General features: G+C 52.9%; 1 protein-coding gene across 1 annotated transcript in view; it reads right to left on the bottom strand.

Moving 5' to 3' along the window:
- Positions 1 to 2,043: 2,043 nt before the first annotated feature.
- BTBD16 (BTB domain containing 16) overlaps positions 2,044 to 17,407 on the bottom strand; it is a 43,556-nt gene continuing 28,192 nt past the window's right edge. The window contains exons 11-16 of the mRNA XM_066355599.1: positions 10,292 to 10,383; positions 9,357 to 9,439; positions 6,616 to 6,693; positions 5,432 to 5,530; positions 3,894 to 4,082; positions 2,044 to 2,129 (exon numbers count right to left, since the gene is read on the bottom strand). Coding sequence (XP_066211696.1) covers positions 2,061 to 2,129; positions 3,894 to 4,082; positions 5,432 to 5,530; positions 6,616 to 6,693; positions 9,357 to 9,439; positions 10,292 to 10,383 — 610 coding nt within the window. The 3' untranslated portion in view covers positions 2,044 to 2,060. The remainder of the gene's footprint in view (positions 2,130 to 3,893; positions 4,083 to 5,431; positions 5,531 to 6,615; positions 6,694 to 9,356; positions 9,440 to 10,291; positions 10,384 to 17,407) is intronic.

Raw genomic sequence — 17,407 nt, forward strand, 5'->3', positions numbered from 1 at the left:
TATTTTGACCCAAGGGGAGAGCCTCACTTGCGTCTCCCTAAACCTGGCCCTGCGGGGGTGGGAGGAATGACTGAGGCCATGTTTTCCAACAGTTAACACCATCGGGCCACCTTGCCAGCTCATCCAAACCCTTTGTATCAGGGGCTACTCTGGAAAGCAGGAACGACCCCAGGGGTTTTAAACAGAATAACACAGAGAAATGATGACACAGATAAAGGAAAGCCAAGAAGACCAACAGGGGAGAGGGGCCACCCAGGTGGCAGTAGCAGGGAGTCTTCCCCCCAGAGCTGGAGGGACAGGGGAAGGAGCTGGCGTTACAACCTGATGGGCGCTGGAAGGTGACGGGCACTGCCGGTGGGAGCCGGGGCGGCAGAGCGAGCTACAGCCACAGAGGGGGCACAGTTGGTGCTGGGAAATGCCCCCCATGGCCCAGACGGGGGGACTCCCTGTTCCTCCAGGCCCCCTGTGCTCCCGGCACCTGTCACCTCTCCCCACTGGCTGGACCTGGCCAGAAGCAAGATGTTGAGGCTTGCAGGAGCAGGGTGAGGATGCACCTGAGAACAGACCCAACACCCTGCTCCTTTGCTCCAATTCCTCCACTGTGTAACCTTCCACCGGCCTCTCTCCCTCCCGGGTCGCCCTGCACAGGACATCGGTCCTCTGCTAGAAGGGCTGATGCTCCATCGCTTCTCCAGTGACACCGGATAACACTCTGTGGTGGACACACCATAAGGTGACCCTTGTATGAACCTCTACCCTTGGGTGTGGGTGGAACACGTGACTGACTTCAGCCCAGAGACTACGGCCAAGGTGATGGGATGTCACCCCCATGATTACCTTATGTAATACAAGACTCTTCTTAGCAGATGAAGAGTGAGAGACTCTCCTGCTGGCCTGAAGGATAAACAGCCATGCTTGGAAATGTCTCCAGAGGGAGCCATGTGGCCGGGAACCGCAGGGGGCCTTGAGGACCTGGTGGCTTCTCCCCATAGGCTGTCCGCAGGCCCCCAGTCATACAGCTGCAAGGGAGGGCGTCTGCCAACAATCTCGTCAGCCTGAGTGTGGGTTCTCCCTGTCGCATTTTCAGATGAGAGCACAGCCCGGCCGCCACTAGACTGTGGGCTCGTGAGACCGTGAGCAGGGGACCCAGCGACACTGCCTGGACTCCTGACCCACAACAATTATGTAATAGTAAATGTGTTGCTCTAAGCCACTGAACTGTAGCACTTTGTTTCACCGAAATGAAAAACGAATCCGTAAAGTGGGGGAAAAAAGACTCTCTTACTTTTTCCAAACCACAGGGTTCCGTTTAAAACGGTGGACTGGTCAGCAAGGTAAGTCACTCTGAACCTTACCACCGCCTCTTTCCCTTCCTACCTCTTGTCCCGGCTGAGCCCAACGGCAGGGACCATCGCCAGGCTTGTGGGCCTCTCCCCCCACCGCAGTGGGAGGGTTTGGTTACTCCCGGGGCCCCCATCCAAGGGCCCCAAGAATGTGAAGTCAGGGCCGGGTTCCAGGGTCTTCGGGGTCAGTGACGGCCCATGGACTCCGTTCCGGCGCTTTCCACCCTCAAACGATACAAATGCGGTCGCTATGATCAAAACGTGTCCTATGTTGAAACCTACCCCTCAGAAGGGATGGTATTAGGAGGTGGGCCTCTGGGAGGTGTTTGGATCACGAGAGCGGAGTCCTCCCCAGTGGGATGAGCACCTTCATAAAAGAGGCCCCAGCAAGCTCCCCTGCCCCTTCCACCGGGCAGGGACATGGCGAGAGGTCGGCCGGCCGGCCATGAACCGGGACACCACACCACATCGGCCAGCGTCTCCATCTTGGACTTCCAGACTCCAGGACCGTAGGCGATAGATACATTTCTATTGTGTATAAGTCGCAGTAGCTCTGTCCCGAACGGACTACGACAACAAGCAGAACGAACGTGCTGTGGAGACCGTCACTAGCTAGGAAACAGCGGAACACTGCAGCGGCCTCTCTAACGTCACTTTATTTTCTTGTATACAGACCAGCGACAGAAGAAAAATAAAGTAGGAGCCTTCAGGAAATTGTCAAGATGCTGGGAAGATGAATGAAAAGCTGACATAGATCGGGATGCCCACGGTTTTGATTTTCAGGACCTAAACAAAGAAACAGAACACAGCACAGGGGGCTTTTAGGATCCACACAGGTGCCCCCTGAGGGGAAGAGGAGGCCTCACGCCCAGGCAGGGCGTTCGTTCTCAGCTCGGGCTGCACATCGGAACCGCCTAGTGGACTTTCTGGGGTGGCGAACACACGGTACAGCATGCAGAGATGTGTTGTGGAATTGTGCCCCGGAAACCTGGATCATTTGGTTAACCAGTGGCACCCCAATACATTCAATAAAAAGGGGAAAAAAGATGAGCACCAACCCTCTGAAATAAGTGATATGATTAAAATAATTTTTTTTTTTTTTTTTTTTTTTTTTTTACAGAGACACAGAGAGGGACAGACAGACAGGAACGGAGAGAGAGATGAGAAGCATCAATCATCAGTTTTTCATTGCGACACCTTAGTTGTTCATTGATTGCTTTCTCATATGTGCCTTGACCGTGGGCCTTCAGCAGACCAAGTAACCCCTTGCTCAAGCCAGCGACCTTGGGTTCAAGCTGGTGAGCTTTGCTCAAACCAGATGAGCCTGCACTCAAGCTGGCGACCTTCGGGTCTCAAACCTGGGTCCTCTGCATCCCAGTCTGACGCTCTATCCACTGTGCCACCGCCTGGTCAGGCTAATTAAAATAATTTTTAAAAATTAAGTATACCTGCCTGACCTGTGGTGGTGCAGTGGATAAAGTATCAAACTAGAATGCTGAAGTTGCCGGTTTGAAACCTCAGGCTTGCCTGGTCAAGGCACATATGGGAGTTGATGCTTCCTGCTCCTCCCATCCTCTCCCCCTCTTTTCTTCTCTCTCTCTCCCCCCTTTCTAAAATGAATAAAAATAAAATCTTTAAAAAACATCAAGTATAGCTTACATACAATAACGTGCACAGATCTTACGGGGAACACCTGATGAATTTTCACAAGGAAGCACTCCTATGCAGCCCCCACCCTGGTCACCCTGACGCAGAGCATTTCAGTCCCTCAGAACTCCCCTTCCAAAATTCCCGGCCCGCGTCCCGGCCCTCCCCGCTCCTGCCTTCACAAAGGAAATTGCTCTTCTGATTTCCGACATCACAGAGAAGAACTTGGGCAGCCTGCAAAGACACTGATACCTGGGCCCCACCGTGAAATCCCTGGTCTCAGCTGGGTAGCGTGCCGACCTGGGGACCTTGCAAAGGGCCAGTGATTCTGCGGAGCAGCCTGGACTGGGAATGACTCCGTGGTTGGAGACCAAGTCCTACTCCCCACCGGGCAGCAGGGAGGCCCCCACCTCCCAGAATTCATAACCCGGAGCTCCTTCTAGAACTACAGACAAACTCTTGGCAATTTCTGGGCCGCAGCCCGCAGGAGCCAGGCCAGGTACCGAATCTGCCTGGGTGCGGACACGGCCCATGGACGCAGGTGCACGGGGCCCTGGATTTCAGCAGAAGTGACAGGTGCTGTCCGGCCAAGAGTGGAGGCAGCAGCAGCGAAGACACCCCACAAAACCTCCCCTCCTCCAGAAAAACACCCTTTGACATCTATACAGGGGATCGGGTGGGACCCACATCAGACAGGGTGATCTGGGTTACATTTTTGTGTATCCCCAACTTTCTATGCTAGGAGACTGTTCCTTAGAGTTATTTGGGGTGTGATAATCCTTAAGAAACTGAGCAAGCTTTTTCTCTAGGTCCCTGGCGATGAGAAGCCAGTGATCCCCCCAAAAAAGGGGTACAGGAGAGAAAGAGGAAACACGAAATAAGAGAGAAAAGAGAAACACTCACCTCACTTTTGCAGGACAGCCCAGTGAACCGAAACTTCTGCACGACCAGTCTCGTCCGGAACTCCTGCCATCGGCCGTCCACCAGGACCTGGGCTCTGATCTCATACTTGACCAAGCGTTCTGTTCGCAGGCTGACGAGGCCGTGCTCACACACCGAGGAGGGGAATCCCACGTCCGTGGGCCTTAATCTCTGCAAGGAGGGTGATCGCCTTAGGTGGAACTGACACGGGATGACCCAGAGTCAGCGACACCGGGCTCCTGGCACGCTGGCCCACCTGCAGAACGTGTGCAGGGCGCAGGAGGGCATTTTCTGAGTGCCGCCATGCCGACTCAGCCGGCATCGGAGCCCTGACCATGCGCAAAGTACTGGCCAAATGAACCGGGGTTTGGCCAACGCAGGGAAACGTCACTACGTCAAGCTTATTGAATTGGAAGGTCTTCGTGGAACTTGGCCAGAATTAAAAAAACCAACATTGTATTCAGGAGAGCATTTTGACTGGTATTGTGACATAATTCATCTCTTCCATTCAGTGAAATCCATTGTGGAGGGAGTTGCCCGAGTCCCTGAAGACCAACCACAGAGCCAAGGAGGAAGGCGTGACTTGCCCAAGGGCACGTAACAAGGTAGCAGTGAAGCCAGGACTGAAATTCGGGCCTCTTTGTTCGTGCCTTTGTCCATTATCCATTCGTGATAGGAACACACGTGCCCTCCGTCCCAGCTACTGGGATTGGTGGTGATAGGAAAAGGTTTAAGATTCGCTTTCTCAAGGACCCGGGGTCTTCAAGACGTATAAGGCAAGTCCTGAGTGGAACATAGTGGCCCCACATCACAGCTCTCCTGGTCATTGTCATCATCATCCTAGAGTGCTTTTTGTGCCAGGCCCTGTTCTGAGCCCTTTGCACAGATTAATACATTACTACTGCGACAGCCTGGTGAGACAGGTTGTGAATGAACAGAGGAGAGGTCACAGGCTTGACAAGGTCAGATGGGCTCACCCGGCGTTTGACCTCAGATTCTCTGCTCTCAAACACAGCCCTGGCCTGCCTCTCCTGAAAGTCCGGCCGGAGCATTCAGGAGAAGCCAGTCACCCTCCTGACTTCTCTGGTGTCCTGTCCACTGCCCTGCTTTGCCAGTCTAAGCCTGACCGTTCCCTTCCCCCTGCAGACACTTCCCGTTACCCCACGGCAGATGGACCGTCTGTACCGCATCCCCCGTCAGGGCAGAACTGAAGATGAATTGAGCCCCCAAGGTGGCGTCCGAGTCTAGAATCTACCTCCAGCTTCGCCTCTTGTGAACATGAAGATACTCAATCTTGAGACTGTCCTTTCTTCAATGGTCTAACCATCGCAAAATCCCAGGATGGTTGCAAAAATTAAATGGCATCAGGTCTGTGACGGTGATTAGCACCAGGCTTACCGCGCTTTCCATATTAGTTACTAAATAATGAAGAATCAGTCACTCTTCACTTAGCATGGACTGACTCTGAGCCCAAACGCCTGTCTCAGAGTCACACCTTGCCTGCACTCGGACCTCCTTACCTGCAGGTAAAAACTGTAGTCGGCCGTGTCGTTCTTGACTCCCTTCATCTCAAAGAAGAATCCATACATAGCGATCATTCTGGAATGAGTTGTATATTCCTAAATCGGGAAGGAAGCAACAAAGGGACGGGGGGAAAAGTCTTCCGCATTCAAGGGCAAGAGGCCATAGTGCAACAAATTCTAGCTACCACCACAAAAGGGACCAATGGGACAACTGATTTTAAGCACAATAGCAATTTTAACGCAGGAAGCATAGGAAGTGACTTTGCAGATCCTACAGGATAGCACTCAGTGACGATCTCATCTGCTCTACATGTCCTTTATAGCGGGGACAAGAATGAGTTGGACATGGTCTTCGATGACCTGTGGTCTTCAGACCTTGGAAACAAAGCATTTTGCTCCAACTTCATGGGCCTAAGGGACACTCCGTACTCATGGTGTTGCAAAATGCCCTGGCCACGGGTAGTCTACAGTCTGGCCAGACGGGCAGGGGGTGGACCCAGCCCATCCAGCCTGACCCAGAGCAGAGTCTCTGATGATCGATTCAGGATCCCACGTCCCTGACACGAGTTCTCTTGAGGTCACTACTGGGGTCGCTTTAAAGAAGTTGGAGAGAGGCAGTTTCCTGCAGACTCGTACCTATCGGAGGGAATCCGGGGTGCAGTCTGCAGCCCCGATGCCCCTGGGTGACCCAGCACCCAGAGGCCTTGAGCCGAGCTCCCAGACCCACTGTTACTTTGATTCCAGGGACCCTCGAAACAGCTGCTCAGAATAGGTTTACCCTTGTAGCCTTAAACCCCGGCTGGAGTGCTTCCCCGCGGGGAGCAGCTGGCATCTCTCTGTGTGCAGGAGGAGATGACTCACTCACGCCAGCCTTCCCAGTTCTGTGCGATTTTACAGCAGAAATTCGCACCCCAGGGAAACTCCTCCGTCCCTGAAAACCGGAACGACGGGTCACCCTCGTGGGGAAACTTTGGACGCATACATCAGGTTACGGAACGGCCTGTTTCAGGCCCTTGTCTTGAGAATTTTATCTCCTAGGGGGTGGTGAGTGTACAGAGCGGTGCCCTCACTCCCTCTTCTCCCCTGGCCTTCCTACCGGAGGTAAGAAGATCCTACAAAGGTCCTTAACCTAGCGCAGGAGGAGATGGTCCTCCGTGTTCGGTCGGCCCCGCCGTCAGTACCTTGTGGAAGAGCAGCCCGAACCTCACCGCCTGGGTGCTGAAATCGTTCATGTGAGCCATGTCGCCCCCGTTCTCCAGCTGAAAAGGAGATGCACACAGCTTACCGGCGGCCCGAGCGCCTGACAGCACCTTCACGTCAGTCCGTGGACCCTCCCAACCCCACTGTGCCCAGGAGCGTCTGTCTCCACACCCGACATTGAGCCCTTCAGCCGGTCCGGTCCGTACCACCGCGTTTACCGGAAACCTCCTGGGTGCCAGGTACCACGCTCCCTGCTCTCAGAGAGCGCAAAGACAAGGACAAAGTGCCCGAGGAGTCTCATGGGGGAAAGGAAATGTGTATATAAGCTAGCCTGATCTTGGGGCAGCGAATGATCACAGTCCTAAGGTCCAGGGCAAAGACAGCCCACGTGGCCAGCTCCACTTTTGCAGGCGAGGGCAGGCGGAAGTCAATTTCAGGGGGATGGCAGTAGCAGCAGGGGGTATACAAGGAAGGAGGTGGGCGGGGTCAGAAGGACGTGAAGAGGGCAGTGGGGGACTTCCTGAGCTGCCCGCCCTGACTGTCCTCTCTCTCTGGGGCCCCTCCCCACCCCTGCTCTGTCCGGGCGCAGTTCTGTGTGATTTTACAGCAGAAGAGTGGTCAGAGAAGAGTAGTTCCATGGAGTCCTCGTCTCCTGGGCAGGGGGCACTGAGCTCTGTGGTTTGCACATCACAATAGGTATTTGTTGGGCAGCACTGAATTTTAACTAGTGACTCATACATCTTCAGAACTCAAACACTGCTCTATTTTATCCCTGAAAATGCAGGCTTTGGAAATACATAAGAAGTCCAACCGTTTGCACAGACAATTCACAAAGGGGGAAGTGCCACATGGAAAAATATTCATATTACCCAGTAAGAAAGGAAAGGCATGTTAAAAAACGAGATGCTATTGTTCACGTCTCAATTAACAGAAGGGACCTGGACGAAACAAGCCCTACATTGCTGAACACAGAAAAAGAGAGGCACACTCACTTATTACCATGGGGAGGAGAGTAATTTGGCCCCAGATTTGTTCATACGAATCAGGAACAAAAATGCACGTTCCTTTTGGGGCCAGTATTTTCCACTCTTGAGAATCTCCTACAAGAAAATAACTCCAGGTACCGAAAAATAAACCGTTATGTGCAAATACGTTCACCACACAGCCATGTATAAAAGCTAACTAGTAATTAGAAACACCAAACATTTTCTACGATAAAGGAATTGAGAAGTGGCATTGGTTAGAACATCCTCTCGGAGGAAGAGTTTGCAGCCATTGAACGTGGTGGTGTTAGTGAGCCGAATTCATAGTGTATTTTAAAAAAAAGATGTAATAAGATGCTAGCGATGGTGGTCTGTGGGTGATGCTCTGAGGGGATGGATATATAAGGTCTACCAGAAAGTTCTGTGCTTTCTATCACAACAAGTTTTGACACGTAAGCACATGTTTTTTTTATTTTTTATTTTTGTTTTTTTTGTTTTTTTTTTCCTGAAGCTGGAAACGGGGAGAGACAGTCAAACAGACTCCCGCATGCGCCCGACCGGGATCCACCCAGCACACCCACCAGGGGCGACGCTCCGCCCACCAGGGGGCGATGCTCTGCCCATCCTGGGCGTCGCCATGTTGCGACCAGAGCCACTCTAGCGCCTGAGGCAGAGGCCACAGAGCCATCCCCAGCGCCCGGGCCATCTTTGCTCCAATGGAGCCTTGGCTGCGGGAGGGGAAGAGAGAGACAGAGAGGAAGGCGCGGCGGAGAGGTGAAGAAGCAAAGGGGCGCTTCTCCTATGTGCCCTGGCTGGGAATCGAACCCGGGTCCTCCGCACGCTAGGCCAACGCTCTACCGCTGAGCCAACCGGCCAGGGCTAGCACATGTTTATTTGGCGCATGTGTGCCTCTCTATTTTTATCACTTAGTGTATACATACTGACATAGCAAATTAACTAAATTTAATTAGTTAGTCTTATGTGTGAAGCCATAGTGTACCCATGGCTACTGATAAAGTTCATTTACGCCACTGTAATTTTTATAAATTTCAACAAGGAAGAAATGCTACAGAAGCATGTCTGTCGCATCCACCATATTGCCCGGACTTAGCACCCTCCGACTATCACTTGTTTTTGTCCTTACAAAATTTTTTGAAGGGCAAAAAATTCAAAAATGAAGAAGATATCAAACAAGCACTGTTCAATTTTTCGCATCAAAAGATAAAACATTTCTCAAAAATGGGATATAAAAATTGCCCTCACGCTGGCAAGAAATTATTAATAATGTAATTATATTATTTAATAAAGTTTATTGACAGTAAGAAAAATTTGTATTTTGTTTTATTCCAAAAACGATAGAACTTTCCGGTAGACCTTATATTTGTACGTATTTGCTTTCTTTCAATTTCTCTGTGTTTCAGACATTTTTCAATAATAAGCACACGTGACATTTGTGTCTGTTGGGGACTCGGTTCGGAAGGCGGCACGGCTGGTGCCCCTGCATCCCGTCTAACCACCCAGGTCAGCAGGATAGATGCTCTGAGCCCCTGGGCTCCAAGGCTGCTCCCCCGCTCCCTGTCCCTGCCAGAGCTCGGCTCTCCTCACTTCCCCTGGCAGAGGACCCGGAAATCCCAACCTCAAAGGCCCCGAGATTTCATATGCAAACACATCTCCAGAAAAAGCAAAGTCAGAAAGGCAGTCGATTTCAATAACTGTTTTCCTGCTGAGCTGGGACTCACCGCTTGGTAATGGTTGGCTATAATCCGGACCAGCCAGGACTCAGGGAAGAAATTAATGCGCTTTAATGTATCCAGATCCTTGCCTTGGAAGAGACACAAAGGGAACGTTTTACTGGATTTATTCATAAGAGACTCGCAAAAGCCTCATCGACAGAGAGAAAAAGGAGGAAGTCAGGACCTGAGGTTCAGAGGTCGGCCCGCCCTTCCCCAACCCTGGGAATCACGAGGTGTGCAGCCTCCAAAGGGGACATAACAGAGCACGTCCCTAAAGCGTCCACAGCCCCCTTCCCCCAGATCCTGCCTGAGGGGGGATGGCTGAGATCCAGTAATCTGTGTCTTCCGAGGGTCTAGGAGCAACATGCACGAAACTGCCTGGCCCCCTCACCCGCGGCCAGTTTCAGAGGTAGCTATTTTATCTGGGTAACTGGAAACAGCTTTGAAACATTTCTCAGATGTCCTCTCAGACACAAAGATCCCACTGGGGGGCCCGCTGGGCTGCCCAAACACACTCCGCAGGATTTCCCTTGCCCTTCCGTGTCCCAGCTGCCTCTTCTGCGGGGCCCGCAGCCAGAGGTGGGAGGACCTCACATCTGGAGCACAGCCCGAGTTTTCTCCCAAACTGTGAACCCAGCCTCCTCCAGGGGCTGTCACACTGGGAGGCAAGGCACAGGGAAGATGGCAGTCATGTGGTCTTTGGCAGCTGTGGGCCTTCAGGACCCATCAGTTCCTTCTGTCCCTCATCACACTGCATGGACGCTCTGCTGATGGCCATTTCACAGACAGACAAACTGAGAGCAGGCAGTGACTTGCCCGAAGTCTCACACAGCTCAGAGGTGACCATGTCAGGTCTTAGCTGACGGCTTTGGAGACCTCTGGCGAGGCAGGCAGGTCCCCAGCAGCCTGCCCACAGACAGGCGCTCACGGGCCAGGCTCACCTCTGGTGATGCTGTGCAGACGCAGGCTGACGAAGAGCGGCATCAGGCCATGTCCCACGTCCCGTTCCAGGAAGCAGCACTTCTTGGGGAAGCTTGGCAGGGGCACAGAGAGGAAGAAGAGGCCTTCAGAGAGCTCCTTTCTGGAAGGAGCGAGGGCTGGCGAAGGCCACACCCGAGAGATGAGTGGTTTCACCAGCCGGGGTCGGCATGCCTGGTCTCTCTGGGGGTGGGGTAGGGAGCGGGTGGATGTGGCGAGCTGCTGGGGTAACCTTTGTGAAGGCGGACCCCGCTCGCGATGGGAGACGAATGGTTCTATTCCTCTCTCTGTCCGACGCTGAGCCATGCACATAGTAGGTGCCCAGCGAACAGTAATTAAAGGACTGATGGGAACACAGGTTACTTTATATAGAGAGGATTTCAAGATACGTTTTCCCACCTGAGTCTCCCAAGCTTCCCCTGGAACCAACAGAGAGGACTGGTATCATTGTCTGCACTTCACAGACGGAAAACAACACCTTAGCCAGGACTGGAACTCGGGACTTCTGACGTCCCCTTTACACACGGCGCCCTTCGAAGAAGTGGCTGATGTAGGCGTGTCCTAAGTGCTGTCTGACAGAATTAGAAAGGGAAGAGGCCGGAGGAGCCACCACTGGTGCCAGCAGCCAGTTAGTTTCCCGAGCGTTTCCGCGACAGTTGGTGTTATCGCTGAGTTCCACTAGTTTCCACCCGGGGCGGGAGGTTAGGCGGAGTCGAGAAGACCAGCCGGCCCCCCAAGAAACACATACACACAGACATACACCCACTGCTCTGGTTGGGAAACCACTCGCTTCATAAAAGGGCTGCTTTTCACATGGGGGGCGGCACGGGGATCATGCTTTCCGAGTCCCTTTGGAAACACAAAGTCATGCTCTCAGGGCAGACCCTGCGGGAGACCGGCCAAGGCACTTTTAGATTATTTTTCCATGAACTCAGAGTGATGTCCCAATTGCGCCCTGTCCTGGCCAGACTCAACGCACCACCGGCCCCACGTCCTGCCCCTGCTGGAGGTGCCCGCCAACCTGCCCCCAGGACCCTTCGTTCTCATAGCAGCTGGGGATCCCTGGGCCTCTCCCACTGCTCTCTGTGCCCCTGGTCCCGGGGAGAGATTTAGGAGTGCTGAGGGGTTGTGGAGCAGAGAGGGGTGCAGCGGCAAACAGGTGAGACAACTCAATGATTGTTCACTAGAATCCACCGGGTGCCTGTCCCTGGAGGTGCAGGGGTCAGGCATGAACACAGGGAGCCTGGTCCTCACAGGAGGGAAGAGTTACTGATCCTGGAACCAGCGCCCCACTCCTCAGAGCAGGTGGAGGTGGGCTGGGGTGGGCCATGCCCCGAGAACACAGGTTTCTTAGCTGGACGAATGACACTCATCTGCCCTCTTACCCCGACCTGGGTATATTCCTCCTCTCCGGCCTCTCTGTCACCATTTACTGGAGGAACAAGCTAGGCGGCCTCATGGCTGGGCAAGGGTGTCAAAGAGGAAAGAAGGGGACAATCTGGCACCGTCCCCCAGCCTAGCTGAGTGCTCTAGGGAGCGAGACCATACCCTGACAAGGGTGCCCACAGCCTGGCGCTGCCCCCGAGCAGTGAGTGCTTGCCGGGGCTGCAGGGTTATATGGTTTCATCCAGGAGGACAAGGCAGTCAGGAGGAGAGCATTTCCCTGCTGCTCAGAGGCCTCTAGCACCAACTCTGCAGCTGTGTGGGGAGGATGCTGGGAGCATAGGACAGAACCCAGGTCCCCGATTATCCTGTGAGAGGCACTGGGACCCGACGGACCACCAGCCAGAACCTCTCTGGACAGACCTCTCCCAAAGGATTCGGGAAGAGCTTTGTTGAGTCAGGTGATTGGATGTTATGACCCCTTTGGGTCACAAGGGAGTGGCATTGATGGTGGCTGATCTGGAGAGGTCACAGGTCAGCTTATCCATTGCCCAACAAGGTCCCTGAGCTTGGGTCTTGGAGTTAGACAGACCAGGTTCCAGTTCTGGGCCAGCTGCCCATCAGTCATGGGACCGGGGGCCTCCCTGAGCTCCTCTGTCCAGCGGGGACTTGAGCCACATGTGTCTCCCCAAGTAGTTAGGAGGAATACAGTGACAGGGCTTAGGAGGTGTTTGGCACAGTCTCTGGTACCCAGTGACTCCTCAATACCAGGATTACCGCCATTGTCCTCTCGTCCCAGGGAAATGACCTAGACAGAAGCTGCTCAGTGCCTGGCATTGTCCTTGGTGGCATTCATACCACTGCCACCCTCTAAATGGCTCAAGCCCTGGGCCATCTCAAAGGATAAAATTGGTGGCCTCAGCTGCTGATTTTCTAGAATCTCAGAACAACCAACCCCCTGAACCCGTCAATGTCACCCTGCCCTGAGAGCCCAGCCTGGTTGACTGTCACAGAGCCAGGACTCCACCCAGGCCCCCCGAGTCCAGCCCAGTGTGTTTGTCCTCTGACCTGGCTCCTGTCAGCCGTCTGCCTGTGGAGACAGCTGCTAGTCAATGACAAGCGCATTCACCAATGTCACACGGGGCGGGAGGAGGCTGCCTGCTGAGTTAGCCACCTCCCTGAGTGGGGGACACAGCTCCCCGGCCTTGAGCTCTGTCTGTGCAGAGACCTCTCTGGGTTTAGCACTGACTTTTCTGAAACAAACTTCAGGCCAAAGTCTCTGCCTCCTCAAGTTCATTGACAAGCCCGGGGGTGTGACCCCTTTGAAGGGGGCCAGTTCACAGGTTCTTTTTAGTTTTTATTTTTTTATTTTTTTTCTGAAGCTAGAAACAGGGAGGCAGTCAGACAGACTCCAGCATGTGCCCGACCGGGATCCACCTGGCATGCCCACCAGGGGGCGATGCTCTGCCCCTCCGGGGCGTCTCTCTGTCGCAACCAGAGCCACCCTAGCGCCTGGGGCAGAGGCCAAGGAGCCATCCCCAGCTCCCGGGCCATCTTTTGCTCCAATGGAGCCTCGGCTGCGGGAGGGGAAGAGAGAGACAGAGAGGAAGGAGAGGGGGAGGGGTGGAGAAGCAGATGGGCGCTTCTCCTGTGTGCCCTGGCCGGGAATCAAACCCGGGACTTCCACACGCCAGGCCAACACTCTACCACTGAGCCAACCGGCCAGGGCCTAGTTCACAGGTTCCTGATGCTGAGCAAGGCACTCAGGTTAGCTCTGGGTCCTGCTCTCCAGGCCCTGGGGACAGATCCCTCCTGAAAGGCAGTGCCTGGGGCAGGTCTCTTCTGACAGTCACCACCTGTCATTTTACCGCAGCTGTCAGCATAGGCTTCTCGCTCCTCCGCCCTGTCCTCCGTGGGAGTCATTCACCTTTTCTGTCCAGCCTCAGACTCAGAGTCCCATTAGTCCCAGCCCTTCGCATTTTAGTGTTAAAATACATATACTCCTCGACGTATAATGGGCTTCTGTCCTATTAAACCCGTCATAAGTTGAAAATGTCCCAAGTCAAAAATGCACTTAATCCATTTAACCTACGGAACATCACAGCTTGGCCCAGACGACGTTACACGTGCTCAGAACACCCCCATGAGCCGACAGTTGGGCAAAACCACCACCCACCGCCGCCCAGCATCACGAAGGAGCATCACGAGCCCCAGGAAGAGAGCAGCATTCAACATCCAAAGTTTGGTTTCTATTGAATGTGTTGCACGTCACACCATCGTCAAGTAAGAAAAAGGGAAGTCGGACACCGTGAGTCAGGGACTGTGTATACGTCCTGGAATTCTGACACACGCTACGACCTGGATGAACCCTCAGGATCTTATGCAAAGTGAAATAAGCCAGACACAAAATGACAAATGCTACTACACAAGTCTACTTATCTGAAGTACCTAGAGTAGCCGAATTCATAGGAACAGAAAGAATGGTGGCTGCCAGGGCTTGGGGATGGGGTAGGAACGGAGAGTCATGGCTTAAGGGTGCAGAGTTTCAACTTAGGAAGATGAAAAAATCCTGGAGAGGATGGTGGTGATGGTTGCACAGCAGCGTGAGTGTCCTCAACGCCACAGAACTGCCCACTTAAAAATGGTTAAAATGGTAAATCTTATGTTATGTATATTTTATCATAATAAAAAAAATTGGGGTTAAAATGACTGTATTCCCCCATGTATAAGATGCACCTTTTTCCAGAAAATTTGGGATCTAGAAACTGGGTGCGTTTTATACAATGGTTGTAGATTTTTTTACTTGCATTTTCCGCTTTTTCACGCTTGTTGAGTTGTATGAATTTTGTGATGAATAAAACTTGAGTTCAATAACTTTATGTAATATTTTTTTTTCCAAATTTTGGGCCCTCAAATTAAGGTGCATCTTATACATGGGAGCGTCTTCTACATGGGGACATACAGTACTTAAGGGTTAAAAATTGCCTTATGTGAAAATAATTGAAATAATAAATTTTAAGGTGAAATGAAAAAACTACATTTTGGGGCAATAGGTACTGATGAAAAAGCAACATAGCTTTTTACAAAATGCAACTCGGTGTGGGAGACCTGGGCACCTTCTGAAACCAGAGGACCAGACGATGGTCCCCGCCGTTCGGTGCCTTGGGCTGAGAGCGGTGCTCAGCCCGTTCTTTGAGTTGGAGGAATCTTTCCATTGACCCTGATCAGCAGGTGGTGGTAACCTCCACGCAGAAAGCCTCTCTCGCCCCAAGTCTTCCAGCTGGTGAGGGCAGAGTGGGGCTCAGGCTCAGGGCTGCCATCTCCTCACAGACAACTTGTTTACTGACTGCATTGTGTCTGTCTGCTGTCTGGATGGCAAACTCCACACAGATGGGGACTGTGTCTGTTTCGTTTACTCCTATTCTCGGCGCCTCTTACGGTGCCTGGCTCTCCATCAGTGCGCACTGGGGTGGATGATTGGCTGGATGAGTGCGCTGGTCTCTGCCCCCACCCCCTGTGGCATCTGTCCTACCATCCCATCCGTCCACCCCTCCACTCACCCACGTGTATCTTCTAGGAACGCCAGTCGTTCCAGCCCCGGTGCACACACAGGCACATGCACGTGCACATGCACGTGTACACACACATATCAGGCTATTCCGTGCTGATTTCCCCATGCTCATAGGGTCCAGTCTTCTGTTGCCATGCCTGTTTGCTCATCCAAGTCCATTGTGACCCAGTTCGATGTCATTCTGAATATGAAGATGAAGATGGTCCCGCCCTTTGCCCCACGGCAGAATGGCGTCTAGAAATCCTGTGATAGTAACTGACGTACCCTTTGGAAGGGTCTCCAGCATCCAGACACTTTAACCCCTCCCACACGTCTACTCGTGGTTGAGGAAGACATTCCGGGGCTGCCCAGTATAAGTAGAACGCCGAGAAGCCACCCGCGGGAAGTGCAGTTAGTACGGAAAAGAAATCGATACTGTTTAGGGACCTTGAAGAGGGAGGTCCAGCTCACAGAGAGCCAAGCAGGAGAAGGGCTGGGGCCGCGCCGTTCAGAGCCAAAGGGGCAGTGAGGAAGGCAAGGGACACAAGAGTCGGTGAAGAGAAATCCTGCTGTCCCCAAATACTTCAACCTCCCTGCCCAGGGCTGGTGGGGCGATTCAAAGAGAGAACAATTTAATGGTCCTCACAGCCATGACTCATAGGGATATTTTAAAACAAATATTCTGGTAAAGAGATCAGAGCTGTCGCACCAGGGTGCCCGGTTTCATGATGATGACTCTGTGGCCACATGTGCAAATGCCATTCATTAATCACCAGAGACACATGGCCTCTGCCCATCCTGGCACTGAGCATCACAGAGTGTTTGCCTCGAGATACCAGCGGGCTCTGGTGCCGGCGTGATTCCCCTCGCATGGTGTATGGAGGCGTGTGGTGCTGGGTTGCCGGGCTGGTGCACACCCACACGGCCAGCACATGCTCTCTCTGCTAAGAGCAGCTCAGAGGAGGAACCCACTCAGCGTGCAACTGAGATCCTGGAAGGCTTCCTGGAGGAGTCCTTGGCCGGCTCCGTAAGGGCTGGATCCGATCTGGACAGGGCACAGGAAGGAGGAGACTCGGCTGCAGAGGTCAGGGAAATCTAGAAGTCGGGATCGTGTGGAAATTGGCTTCCCTAGTTGCTTTCAACGACCTCTATCCAGTGAGGTTGTAAGCCCAGGGTCGGTACCCCCCTTTGTGTGTCTGAGAGGGCCCCGTTTAATGACTAATGCATCATCTAAAGGCACGACTCACAGGTCTGTTAACGACCTGCCCCTCACCCCTGCGATCACAAAGTAAAAGGAAGGGTGGGAGGCGTAGTGACCGAGACAAGGCGTGTGCTGGGGACCGTGGACCCAGGGGAGTGCGCTTTGTGGGAACCCACTGCTTCTTGGTTTGGACCTGTGCAATTTTCTGTATATATTTTATACTTTGATTAAAAATGCACTTTAGAAAAGTGAACAGTCTGCCTGCCTGTGGCTCTTCTCTAGTGGATGAGCTTTTGCAGCTTTCCTGGGGGCTCAGGCCGCTGGGTGGAACGAAGTGGGGGGACTCTACCCCCAGGGAGGAAGGCAACAGCTTTGCAGACATGTTTGTTTGTATGTTTGTTTTCCCTACAGGGAAATGTTACATTTAATTCGGGATGGCCTTTTAGTTTTTTGAAAATAACCATTGCCAGGGAAACAGGCTGTGGATGCCAAGGGGTGGCATGCATGCGTGTGCGTGGGCATGTGCATGCGTGCATGTGCGTGTGCGTGCGTGTGCGTGTGCATGCATGCGTGTGCGTGTGCTGCCTTCCTATACTGATGTGCTTGGACAGCAATAAAAATAAGCTTGAAGATGTTCCTGAACACCTGGGGGGGGAGGGAAACCACCCCTTCAACGTTCCATCTGTGTCCCTGGCACACAGTACATGTGCAATAAATACCTATTTTTTTAAAAAATAAATACCTATTTGAATGAAGGAAACATGGGAGAAAATCAATAATGAAAATGGGAGAGCCTAACGAGGTGGTGGCGCAGTGGATAGAGCATCGGACTGGGATGCGGAGGACCCAGGTTCAAAACCCCGAGGTCACCGGCTTGAGCACGGGCTCACCAACTTGGGCTCGGGGTTGCTGGCTTGAGCGTGGGATCATAGTCATGAACCCATG

This window comes from Saccopteryx leptura, chromosome 13 (assembly GCF_036850995.1).
Source record: "Saccopteryx leptura isolate mSacLep1 chromosome 13, mSacLep1_pri_phased_curated, whole genome shotgun sequence".
NCBI lineage: Eukaryota > Metazoa > Chordata > Mammalia > Chiroptera > Emballonuridae > Saccopteryx > Saccopteryx leptura.